Source organism: Lithobates pipiens, unplaced genomic scaffold (assembly GCF_037356315.1).
Source record: "Lithobates pipiens isolate NorthernLeopardFrog02 unplaced genomic scaffold, aLitPip1_a1.2 Scaffold_13, whole genome shotgun sequence".
In the NCBI taxonomy this organism is placed as follows: Eukaryota; Metazoa; Chordata; class Amphibia; order Anura; family Ranidae; genus Lithobates; species Lithobates pipiens.
The window spans coordinates 107,939,842-107,953,160 of NW_027507718.1; the positions used below are offsets into that span (position 1 = coordinate 107,939,842).

The 13,319-nt window shown below is 43.3% G+C and overlaps 1 protein-coding gene across 3 annotated transcripts in view; it reads right to left on the reverse strand.

Annotated features, from left to right (window-relative positions):
• Positions 1-1,588: 1,588 nt before the first annotated feature.
• The window catches only part of GNE (glucosamine (UDP-N-acetyl)-2-epimerase/N-acetylmannosamine kinase), a 114,906-nt gene continuing 103,175 nt past the window's right edge, over positions 1,589-13,319 (reverse strand). For all 3 annotated transcript variants that reach the window (XM_077475388.1, XM_077475387.1, XM_077475389.1), the window contains exons 11-12: positions 11,532-11,648; positions 1,589-8,562 (exon numbers count right to left, since the gene is read on the reverse strand). In XM_077475388.1, coding sequence (XP_077331514.1) covers positions 8,327-8,562; positions 11,532-11,648 — 353 coding nt within the window. In that variant the 3' untranslated portion in view covers positions 1,589-8,326. The remainder of the gene's footprint in view (positions 8,563-11,531; positions 11,649-13,319) is intronic.

Sequence of the window (13,319 nt, forward strand, 5' to 3'; positions counted from 1 at the left end):
AGGGTGCCACTGCACCTTACATACCTGGGCTGGACCAGTGCTTGGGGCACCTGTCTCCGCCATAGCTGGCTTACACTCTTCCATCTCGCTGAGTAAGGCAGCATATCTTAAACAGCTCCACCATTTTTTTAAATTTTCCCGGCCGGCTGGAAGCGGAAGCACACGGTAACCTAACCCGCCCCATGATCCCTGCGTTCCAGGCGCTTGAACCACGGAGCGACACCTCCTCAGAGCGCCCGCACGTCACCGTAAACGACGCTGTCGCTGCCCGGGACCCGACGCCGAAAACTGAGCCACGCCGCTGACCTGCAGCGACCTCCGCCAGCGACAGAGGCCTCCCTGCGCTCGTCCATCGGACACCGGGCACTCGACGCCGGCACTCCGAGGGTCCCTACTCCCGTGAGATGGCGGGACCAGGAGCTCCAGGAGTCCTCTCCCGCTGGGGGCCAAGAAAAAAAAGACAACCGATACTCTAAGGTAAGCCTTACTCTCCTGCAGAGTGTAGCTTTCCCCTGGTTCAGGCACATGCTTCCTCCATGGAGGAAACACAATAACTGAAGCCATGGAGGAAGAGGAGGTGTTTTTAAAGTGGGCATGTGTTTCCTGATAAGAAGGTGGAGCTACACTCTCTCCGGGGTTGTCCTGAAAGGCGATTTGAGAAAACACATATAATGTTTGGGGGTTCTATGTAATTTTCTAGCAAAAAAAATAAAAAAGGGATGATTAATATTACATGTAGGGGAGAAATGTCAGCAATGGCCTTGATGGGAAGTGGTTAAACCATTTCTGGGGGCTTTTTGATGTGTGCTTTGGGTCATTGTCCTGCTTTAAAACCCATGACCTGTGACAGAAACCCAACTTTCTGACAACGAGCCCTACATTGCACCCCAGAATTCTTTGACAATCTTCAGATTTCATGCCATGCACATGGTCAAGACAACCAGTGCCTGATGCAGCAAAGCAACTCAAAAACATCAGTGAACCTCCACCGTGTTTGAGTGTAAGGACTGTTTACTTTTCTTTAAAGGGCCTCATTTCTTTTTCTGAACACAGTAGAATGATGGGCTTTATCAAAAAGCTGTCATTTTGTTTCATCTGTCTACAGCACATTCTCCCATAAGGATTTTGGCTTCCTCCAGTAAGTTTTGGCAAACTATTTGATCAATTTTTCTCTTTCCTCCACGTCCAGAACAATTTTTGTTCTTCATTTCTCAGACAATTCTTTGCTGCTCTTTCTCTTCTCCGTGCTGTGTGTGGTACACAGACACAACTGAAAGGTTGGAGTTCATTTTTCACCAATTTAATTGGCTGCCCGTGTGATGAAGTAGTGCATTATCTGACAGAAATTGCTGGGATGCCAATAGTTTTGGCCATGACTGTATAAGGCAAGGTAACGGCTTACCTTATATTTATACACAACACCCCTCCTGAAAGGCCTCTGTCAATAGATCTTGTCATTTGTGTTTCAATGAGGGATTGCTAGAACATAAGGGTGGCTGCAGATGGTGGTCATTTTACTAATGCCATTTGGATATTAGCGTCACTAAAAATGTATAGTTTTTAGGATACAAAAATAAGTAAACAGATGACAGATTTCTTTCAGTTTTATTTATGCAACGTCAGATGTATAAACCATTCTCACAAGTTTATGAGCAATTTTTTCTGCATATAACCAACATTTGTAACCTTACATGAAAATATGCAAAATTCAAATTGTTCCAGTATGCAAAGGGAATGTAGACAATCTTCAGGAAATCGGGCCATGCAGAAGCATGGGTGTTGTCATTGTTCACTTTATATGTTCAAGGGCTATCATTTTATCTTTCACTACTTTGTGGACCAATAAACTGGATGCAAGATGCATATCGAGTGTTCATTTAGGTCAGTGACTCAGTAAGTTATTAAGCAATTATAAGCATCAGAGCCCTGCGGCATGCTGATTCACAAACAAGGCAGTTTCCGTTTACTTAGATCTAAACCTTTAGCTTTGGATAGAGAATTGTCAGGGACTCTGTCAAAAGAAAACACTAATGAAATATATATATGCTGAAAAGGCATAACAAATATAGTAGCTTACAGATAAAAATATTCAGTTGTCTTGTTGTGGGAGCTACCATGGCTTGGGAGATGCTAGAAACAATACAAACTTTCGAAACGCTTTAGCTATAACTTTTCTGGATACATTTTATAAGACCAATTTTTCAGCAAATTAAATCAAGGGTTTCAAAATGGTGTGTGTTAAGTGTTTACTGTCATCTTCTGGAACATGCAAAATAAAAAAGAATTGCTCCTAGACCACTGTAAAGAGACTGGAGTAGGTCTCTCTACCGCAATCTGACACATCCCCATGCTGAATCACAGCTATAGCACTGAAATTAGTGGGAGCATGAGATTTTCTAATTTAACTGGTTCCTGAACAGCTCACATCTTTTTTTTGTAGGGGCCAGAATGGCTCCCCTATGCGAAACCACATATGCGCCAGAGGGCGCGTGCTGCTGCACAGCAGGAGGAGACCCGATGATCGCATGCACGAGGTTTTGTGCGTGTAAACACACAAATACCTATTCTGTCAGGGCAGAGGAGAAATGTCATTTGTTACTAGTAAGTAGGAACAGTGATATGTCTCCTCACCTAGGTAGTCCTATCCCCATACAGTTCGAACACACATTTAACCCCTTGATCGCCTCTAGTGTTAACCCCTTCCCTGTCAGTGACATTTATACAGTAATCAGTGCATAGTTATAGCACTGATCGCTGTATAAATGTCAATGGTCCCAAAAACGCGTAAAAAGTTTCTGATCTGTCCATCAGAATAAAGCTAAAAATCGCAGATCACAGCCATTACTAGTAAAAAATAAATAGAAATGCCATAAATCTTTCCTATAGTTTGTAGATGCTATAAATTTTGCACGCTTATTGCAATTTTTTTTAACGAAAAATACAGTGCCTTGCGAAAGTATTCGGCCCCCTTGAACTTTTCAACCTTTTGCCACATTTCAGGCTTCAAACATAAAGATATAAAATTTAAATTTTTTGTGAAGAATCACCAACAAGTGGGACACAATTGTGAAGTGGAACGAAATCTATTGGATTTTTGAAACTTTAACTAATAAAAAAATGAAAAGTGGGGCATGCAAAATTATTCGGCCCCCTTCCGTTAATACTTTGTAGAGCCACCTTTTGCTGCGATTACAGCTGCAAGTCGCTTGGGGTATGTCTCTATCAGTTTTGCACATCGAGAGACTGAAATTGTTGCCCATTCTTCCTTGCAAAACAGCTCAAGCTCAGTGAGGTTGGATGGAGAGCGTTTGTGAACAGCAGTTTTCAGCTCTTTCCACAGATTCTCGATTGGATTCAGGTCTGGACTTTGACTTGGCCATTCTAACACCTGGATACGTTTATTTGTGAACCATTCCTTTGTAGATTTTGCTGTATGTTTGGGATCATTGGCTTGTTGGAAGATAAATCTCCGTCCCAGTTTCAGGTCTTTTGCAGACTCCAACAGGTTTTCATCCAGAATGGTCCTGTATTTGGCTGCATCCATCTTCCCCTCAATTTTAACCATCCTTCCCTGTCCCTGCTGAAGAAAAGCAGGCCCAAACCATGATGCTGCCACCACCATGTTTGACAGTGGGGATGGTGTGTTGAGCTGTGTTGCTTTTACGCCAAACATATCGTTTTGCATTGTGGGCAAAAAGTTCGATTTTGGTTTCAAAATTCCGAATGCCAAGAACACGGTTATGTACAACACGTAGGACGAGCTGAGAAAAATGAAGTTCAATAGCCAGTGCTGCTCTTCTGCTTGATTCCGAGCATGCGTGGATTTTTATGGTTCGGAATTGTGTACACACGCGCGGAATTTCTGACAACAAGTGTTGTTGTCCGAAAATTTGAGAACCTGCTCTCAAATATTTGTTGCCGGAAATTCTGACATCAAATGTTCTATGGAGCATACACTGGAGCTGTGTTGCTTTTACGCCAAACATATCATTTTGCATTGTGGGCAAAAAGTTCGATTTTGGTTTCATCTGACCAGAGCACCTTCTTCCACATGTTGGCGTGTCTCCCAGGTGGCTTGTGGCAAACTTTAGACGAGACCTTTTTATGGATATCTTTGAGAAATGGCTTTCTTCTTGCCACTCTTCCATAAAGGCCAGATTTGTGCAGTGTACGACTGATTGTTGTCCTATGGACAGACTCTCCCACCTCAGCTGTAGTTCATCCAGAGTGATCATGGGCCTCTTGGCTGCATCTCTGATCAGTCTTCTCCTTGTCTGAGCTGAAAGTTTAGAGGGATGGCCAGATCTTGGTAGATTTGCAGTGGTCTGATACTCCTTCCATTTCAAAATGATCGCTTGCACAGAGCTCCTTGGCATGTTTAAAGCTTGGGAAATCTTTTTGTATCCAAATCCGGCTTTAAACTTCTCCACAACAGTATTACTGACCTGCCTGGTGTGTTCCTTGGTCTTCATGATGCTCTCTGCGCTTTCAACAGAACCCTGAGACTATCACAGAGCAGGTGCATTTATACAGAGACTTGATTACACACAGGTGGATTCTATTTATCACCATCAGTCATTTAGGACAACATTGGATCATTCAGAGATCCTCGCTGAACTTCTGGAGTGAGTTTGCTGCACTGAAAGTAAAGGGGCCGAATAATTTTGCACGCACCACTTTTCAGTTTTTTATTTGCTAAAAAAAGTTTAAAATATCCAATAGATTTCGTTCCACTTCACAATTGTGTCCCAGTTGTTGGTGATTCTTCAGAAAAAATTAAAATGTTATATCTTTATGTTTGAAGCCTGAAATGTGGCAATAGGTTGAAAAGTTCAAGGGGGCCGAATACTTTCGCGAGGCACTGTATGTAGAAGAATACATATTGGCCTAAATGGATAGAATTCTTTTTTTTAATTTGGGGATATATATTATAGCAAAAAAGCATGTTTTTTTTATTTTCAAAATTGTCGCACAAAAAATAAGCACCTCAGAGGTGATCAAATACCACCAAAACATAACTATTTGTGGGAAAAAAGGATTCAAATTTAGTTTGGGTACAGGTAACTGCCAGTTGCCAAATTGTAAAAAGTGCTCTGGTCAGGAAGGGGTTAAAATCTTCCAGGGCGGAAGTGGTTAAAATGCTTGCTCTGACTCAGTGGGGGTATTGTCAGACTACTAAAGAGAGTACTGCTCTTACAAAAATGCAGTGGTCTTTCTACAACATAATGTGGAAGATAGTTTTCTGCTAGGGGTTGATTACAAAATAAAAAAACAGCAGGACAACATGATTTGATTTCTATAATTTTTCTGAAAAAAATAAAATTAGGCTAGAACTCCTAAAAACAAAATAATATACACTTAAATTATAGTATTACGTTTTACTGCTTTCTATGTGTACCATACATTTTTGATATGTTTACAAAGGAGGTATTAAACATATTTTAGTTGAAGATTTTCAAGTGTAAATGATCATGATTGAAGTGCATGACATGTATGGGACCGAGCGCACACAAGTTCCTCTTGGTATTATTAGTAAGATTCAACCATCTGGGATCTTGGGACAAACAGCTATTCATTTTCCGGGGGCCTTTTGTGTATCTTTCAACATCAGGATGATCATTTGTAAAAAATGTGATTTTAAACATTATAAAACCATTCTATTATGTTATGTCTTTTACAATAAAAAATGCTAAATAATTAATAATATATACACACCACCACCAAGGTCTAACCTAATTATTGCACAAGCTTGCTCCTCAACAGCTTTCTTATATTTAACATTAAGCATACAAAATATAAATACATTTATATATTAAATATAACTTACAGATTATTCAGCAAATTCTATCAAAGAACCATTCAAAAGGTTAAGTCCATCTACATAGGATATTTAAACAGTGGGTAAAAACCAGTGGGGATTCCATAATGTATCGGTTATGGGCTCTATTACTAGGGTATCACTCTTATTGCTGGATCATACTGCAATTTATTTCAAATTAGTCCACCAAAAGCCACCTCCTTTTGATTTGTAATGGCCACATTTAAATGCCTGAAACTCAAGCAAGAATTTATTATCATTGTTGTTAACCAATACTTCTTTTTCAACTTTATGTACAGTCGAAAAAAATAATTTGGTTTTCTTAAGAGTAGGGAAGGGTTTAAACCCCTGCCAGGTGAATTGTTGCTGTCTGCATCATTGCTGAAACGTCCTTTGCCTTTCCATTCCAGAGATGCAACTGGAAGTTAAAAGGAAATCTCCCAATGTAAATATCTCCCCTCTTACACTTGTGTTCTTTGGGGGGTGCAGTAAAAACACACAGTTACGTTTTTACGCGCCCATTCAACTGCTCTCCTTTAAGCTGCAAAGGCAGTGGTCAGAGGTGAATACATGTTGCATACGACGGGCACTCCTGCCCATTGAACACAACCAATTCAAGTCAATGGGATAATGCTGCAACTGCCCATGATAGTGTGGCATTCAGGGGGTTAAAGCAGGCAGTGAGAAGGTGACATATCAGCTCCTCACTGCCTGTCAAACTCCTCTGAAAAGCGATGTGCACAGTATTTGCCACGTGTGTTATAATGAGCCTTTAAAGTGGTTGTAAATTCTTACATATACCCTGTAAAGTGACTAACCTCCAGTGATGCACAGATGAGGCAAATCATCCTAAAGAAGTTGTACCTGTTTATCTGCAGCCACCTGTCCTGTACAGCCTTCTACAACACACAGATTGGAAAAAAAAAAATTCCCAGCAGCCAAAAGCAGGGGTCGGGGATCGGACCTCACACACTGCAGAGTTAGGCTGGACATACACGGAGAAACATTTTTTGCTAGATTCCCCCATCAACAGAGACCTATGGATGGGGGAATGCCCATTAATGATTCGAATCTCGGCCGGTTCCTATTGAACCGGCTGAGATTCAAATCGTGTATGGCCAGCCTTAGAGCACCGAGCTGATTGGAAGAATGCGATACACCCCTGATTCACATGCTTAGAGAAACAGAGCTGAGTCTATGAGTCATTAGCTGTTTGTTGGAGGGGGGAGCAGAGGTGCAAGCTTAATCTATAAGGCCCCTTTCACACGGGCGGCTGTTAAAAGCATGTTTTGTTATTCTGAAATTCAGAGAATCCTGGCACAGCGTTCACTTGCAGTTGTACATTGCGATTAACTGCATTTACATGCGGCTGCGTTTGAAAAATTCTTGCCATTTCTGATGTGCTTCCTATTGTTTTTCTTTCCTTGTTGCACGCTGCATTTCTCTGCAGGAGAAATAGAACACTGCGATTACCTGTAGTTATGTGCAGGTAGCTGCAGTAAATCGTTCCTGGACGCAGTCAATTTTATTTTTTCTATCTATAACAAAACCGTCACTAAACGCAGTGTATGAATGGGGCCATATGAAAGCATTGTGTGCATTTAGCTGTGGTAGATAACATCATATGTCCGCAACTAAAAGCACAATTCTATCCACCCCTGTGAAAGGGGCCTTAGGAGGAAGTCATGCAGATAGCAGAGACAGGACAAAGGAACCCAACTCAGTGCTTTGGATTCATGTTAGTTATGTGCTTTGTTCGTTTTTCATGTTTGAGGTGTACAAACACTTTAAAAGTATTGTACCCAGAACAGGTTACCCATTAGATAACTTCCCCTCAACTCCTTTTTTGATTTCTCCACACTTTGTTTCTTAGCAACAATAATCACCAGTACAAATAGGTGAATGGGAACACAGACAGCAATACAATTTTGACTGAGGGTCTTACCCTTCCCCACTATCCAAAACTTAAAAAACAAAACAAAAAAAAACACCTAACTGGGGAAACGACCAGGATCTATATTATCGGGGCTAGAAAAATTGCTTAAAGTAAAACCAAAAAGAAAAAGGATTTCCAGGAGAAAATGTCCCAACTCCCAGGTGCAAAGCTAATAGCCGAGTTTCTAGTAAGTGTCCTACTCCTGCAGGTGGCACTAAAAATCAGTAGGCAATCTAAAGAGGAAGCTATATACTCCAATGAACAAAACACAAAATGGTTTTGCCTAGAAATATGCTAAAGGACATCACTGTTTTCCTCCGTTTCTCAAAACATGTATGAATTATCCATATCCAAGTGTTGACATTTGGTCTTTACTGATAACACATTTTAAGTTTGCAAAGGGTTCAAGTCCTGTACAACAGGTCAAAACAATATAAAATAGTTTAAAAAATAAAAAAGGTAAATTATAAAAGAAAAAAGTCCAAACACTATGACCACCTTCATTCCAAGTAAAAATTGAAGCTTCCCATCTGGTCAGGGAAAGTGTTACAATCACATTGTGATTTGAGATATTAGTATGTCCTTCGTGTGGTATAATTCAGCACCATACTTGCTGCCCCTAGAAGGGCAGGGTCTGATAAGTTAGACACCACCACATCTACGTTTTGGACTGATGCCAGGCCTCTCTGGCGTATCACTTCTTTCACCACACTGATGTACTGGTTGGCCAGAACCCCGGAAAGTATGATTAGTGAAGGGTTTATGGTATGCAGGATGTTCACAATTCCGATGCCAAGAGCTGTACCAGCTGCATTAAAGTGAAAGAAAAAAATAAAATAAAATTAAATTACTGTCAGGTGGAAACCATAAATTCCACAGATATTTGCTATCTAGTAGTCTACTCACAGGTAATATAATGGAAAAACGGAATTTAAAAATAAATAAATAAAAACAGAACACGCAGTTTAAATATCACTATTTTAACACTGAAATGGCTATTGTTCAGTCATCATTGTGATTAGAATACGTCTACTGCAGAGCATATAAGAAGGCCCTTCTACTATTTCCTCGCTCAGCTTCCTGCTGACTGAACAAACAGATAATGGTGCCAAGTTCATTGTCTAATAAAAAATTTAAAAGATAATATTACTTTGCTCATTCAGGAAAGAACAACCTCCCACCTGCTGATACTCACATTTGCCACACTGCTGCTTCACTGGAGTCCTAAAGAGGAAGTAAACCCTGACAAGTTTACTTCCTCTTTGATTCCCTGCAAAGGTAAAGCATAATGGACTACTATGCATCGCATAGTAGTCCATTATGTGTCACTTACCTGACACAGGAGCCAGCGAAGTCACGGCTGTCCCCTGTAGTCCGGAGCCTCCATCTTCTTGGTGGGTCACGCTGCTCCGCCGCTGTCATTCGACGAAGCCGCGATGACGTCACTCCCGCGCGTGCGCAGGGAGCCGCCGCTCGCGGCATATCGCCATTGACAGCGGCGCGCTCAGTGTGCTTGCGTGCCGTAGACAGCGGTGCCTGTCTTTCGGCAAATATCTCCTAAACTGTGTAGGTTTAGGAGATATTTCTTGGACCTACAGGTAACCCTTAATCTAGGCTTACTTGTAGGTCAAAGTGGTTTGTAAGGGTTTACAACCACTTTAAGTTGCTGCAAACCTTATGGTGAGACTTTAACCCCTTTACGTTTGTGCACAGCAACTGGCTGCTAAGACTGAACATTGCATCCTAGGAGGTCACATGCTCTTCCATGCCTGGAAGCACAGGGTATTTGCTAACAGCTCTGTCAAAATCAATGCAGTGGGGAAGCATTGTGAGGGTGTTCTTTCAAAACCACTTGGCACTATGACCAAGAATTTTTCTCACAAATTGAGCTTTCTTTTGGGGATATTTGATCACCACTGGGGTTATATTTTGCGCTCCAAAAAAAAAAAAAAAAAAAGTTTCGGTTACAAAACTTTGTAAATAAGTATGTTTTCTCCTCACCGATGAAGCAGTACTAATAGGCAGCACTGACAGGCAATCACTGATGGACACTGGATGGCACCGATTGACATCCCCGGTGGGCTCACCTGGTGGTCTCCAGTGGGCATCCTCGATGGGTCTGCACCAATAATCAATGCGCTGATTATCAGCGCATACCCGCTTGTCAGGAGAGCAGCCGATAGAGGTGAGCCTATCGTTGCGAGTGGAGGAAAAGCCGATAAACGGTTCTTCCTGTTTTCACTGTGATCAGCTGTGATTGGACAAAGCTGATCACATGGTAAAGAGCCTATGTCAGAGGCTCCTTACCAGGATCGGAGATGTGGTGCGTCAGACTGACACACTACCGATCTCCACATGATTGTGGCTTATCCTGCTGGATGTCATATGATAGGAGGTGGAGGAGATCTACCTGAACAGCATGGTCAAAGATCCCCTGGCACAGTATCCTGTTAGGGCCAGTACTCAGCAGAACGCAGTGCGGGAAAGGCGTGTTCAGTGTGCATTTTCTCCACTGCAAAGCACGCTGCCTTGTTGTGGGTGCCAATATATTGTTAATGGAACCCCCAAACACAGATTGCAAACACAGTACGTTTGCCTACACTAGGTCAAATAGCACTGCAGTACCACGTGATTCGGTGCAGTGTGTTTTTGAAAAGTAGAGCATGCATTACTTTTTGTGCGGTCAGGTGTGATATGCATTCTATTTAAATGAATGGCTGCAAAATTGCAACATACGTAATCACACAGTAATCCTACTCCATTTAGTCACTGAGGCAGCAGCCAAGGATATACACATGCCACCTCAGGAGTTATACTATTTGTCGTTGATTGTGACCCATTCAAATTAATGGGTCCACTCTGCAAATGTCCCACTACCACGTTCTTTGCATGTGGTTGCAGCATGCTAGTGCAGGGTCCAAGGGGTTAAAGTAGATGTTGAGCAGGGCATACCATGCCTCCTCATCACCTGCTTGATCACTGTACTGCACAAGGGTGCAGGGTGCTTGTAGAGCTGCCCTATTCACCTGGTCTCACTCACAACCCCACAATAGATCAGACCTGCTCTAAAACAACCGAGAGACAATTGGCATCGGTGGGAGAATAGGAAGTATGCACAGGTTGCCGTGACAATGAGGCACTCAATGTGCAGCTTTTTGTGCTCATTCCTCACATGTGAGATCTATTCCCAGGGCACCACTCCTTCCTTGCGCCGCTTGGTCCTAGGCCAGATATAGAGAGGCGGTGTGCTGCTGCCTGCTTACTCCAGCGGTGCAGGTCCCGCTCTTCGCGATTCTGGAAATGGCGGATCGTTAAGCCCTGCAGGCGATCTACCAGTCACATGGCTGCGATCGACAGGTAGATCATGATCAATCGGTTGCCGACCCCATTGATTCATTCATTCAATTCATTAAAGGGTGCCCATGCCGAGCGGGCGACCTCCTGTGTTAAAGTATGAAACAGGGCCGCTGCTCGGGCATAGGACTCAGAAGCCTGTGGGGATCACTGTAGTAGTAGCGGCTACTACAGTGATTTCCAGCTTCCATGGGGATCGGCAAGGTATGGCATATGTATAGTTACATTGTTTCAAGCTGGATCAGTTTTCATTTTTCAACAGATTGGTTACAATTCAACAAAAATGTGTGCCGGGCAGTAGTTTGGTGATATAGCCACATTTCTACCCAGATTCAAATTGTTTAACACAACCCTTGCATATTACACATAGGAAAGCTAATTAAATAGTAACACCGAAAATAAGAAAGCGTAAACTATTAGTACCCGTTTTGAGAATATTGCTGGCTTTAACGTTGCCAAGCTTCGCTGCTTGGATAAGATGAATGGCTGTAACAGATTCATCATTCTTCAAGAACATGCCTTCTACCACAAGTGAATCCTCTGTGTAGAAAACAAAAATGTATTTATTTTGAGTGCAATGATAGGTAGTAAAGCATAGCAAAATACAGAACAAACAAGTATTGAATTAAAACATAAAATTAAGATGTTGCTGATTTAATCAGACTTAACAGAATTGATTAACCACTTGCTTACTGGGCACTTAAACCCCCCTCAGTCCCAGACCAATTTTCAGCTTTCAGCGCTGATGCACTTTGAGTGACAATTACGCGGTCATACAACACTGTACCCAAATGAAATTTTTATCATTTTTTTCCCACAAATAGAGCTTTCTTTTGGTGGTATTTAGTTACAGCTCGGAGTTTTATTTTTTGTTAAACAAACAAAAAAATATGCAAAAAAAAAAAAAAATCATGTTTTAATAGTTTGTTATAAAATTTTGCAAACGGGTCATTTTTCTCCTTCATTGAAGTGCGCTGATTAGGCGGCACTGATAGGCTGCATTGGTGGGCACTGATGGGCTGCACTGGTGGGCATAGTTAAGGCGGCACTAATAGGCACAGATAAGGCGGCACCGATGGGCACAGATAAGGCGGCACTGATGGGCAAAGATGGGCACAGATAAGATGGCACGGATGGGTGGCACGGATGGGCACTGATAGGTACCACAGATAGATGGGACTGATGGGCACTGATAGGTGGCACTGATAGGTGGCACTGCTGGGCACTGATGGGCGGCACTGCTGGGCACTGATGGGCGGCACTGGGGTGCAGCACCTTTGAGGCAGATTTTGGGTGGCACTGTGGGCACTGCTGGGTGGCACTGACAGGGGGGGCACTTACTTTATTTCAGGATGGCACTGCGGGTGGCAGGTGGGCACTGGCAGGGGGCAGGTGTCCGTTTGAATTGCTGGCCGTGATCGGGACTGATGTCCCGAACACGGCCGCCGGCGATCGGCTTTTTTTTTTTCTCCTCGCGCTGTCAGCGCGAGGAGGAATACTAGCCGATTACCGGCTCCGTTTTATCACATGATCAGCTGTCATTGGCTGACAGCTGATCACGTGATAAGGGGTCGGGATCGACCCCTTACACGGATCGGTGATCAGGCGAGTCTCACGGACTCGCCGATCACAGAGCGCGCCGCGCGCGCCCCTCAGGGGGCGCGCAGGCCGCTCGTAACCGGGACCACGTCAATAGACGTAGTCCCGGAAATGTGGGTCCGCGCTGTTGCCGTCATTTTGCAATAGCGCGGATCCCAAGTGGTTAAGGTTGGTCATTTCCAAAATAAAAAAAAACCATAATTTTAAGTATCTATCTAGGTCAGCCTTTCTTAAAGCGGAGTTCCACCAAAAAAATGGAACTTCCACTTTAAGCAATCCTCGCCTCCTAACATGCCACATTTGGCATGTCATTTTTTGGGGGGAGGGGCTTTGTTAGGAGGGGGACTTCCTTTCCCACTTCCTCCTTCCGTCCAGGCAGGGCCCGCCAAGGCGACTCCACCTTTCACCTTAGGCGGCCCCTCCATCTAGGCGATCTCCTGGGACAGGTGACAGGTCCCCGGAGATTGCCTATCAACTCAGGGAGCGCAGCACGACTCGTGCATGCGTGCCCAGCCATGAAGACGAAAGCTGTCACGGCCGGGTGCCCAGAGTGGCAATGGAGGTGCCGGCGGAGAGGAGCGACACCCCGTTCGGCCACATAGGACCGTGGAA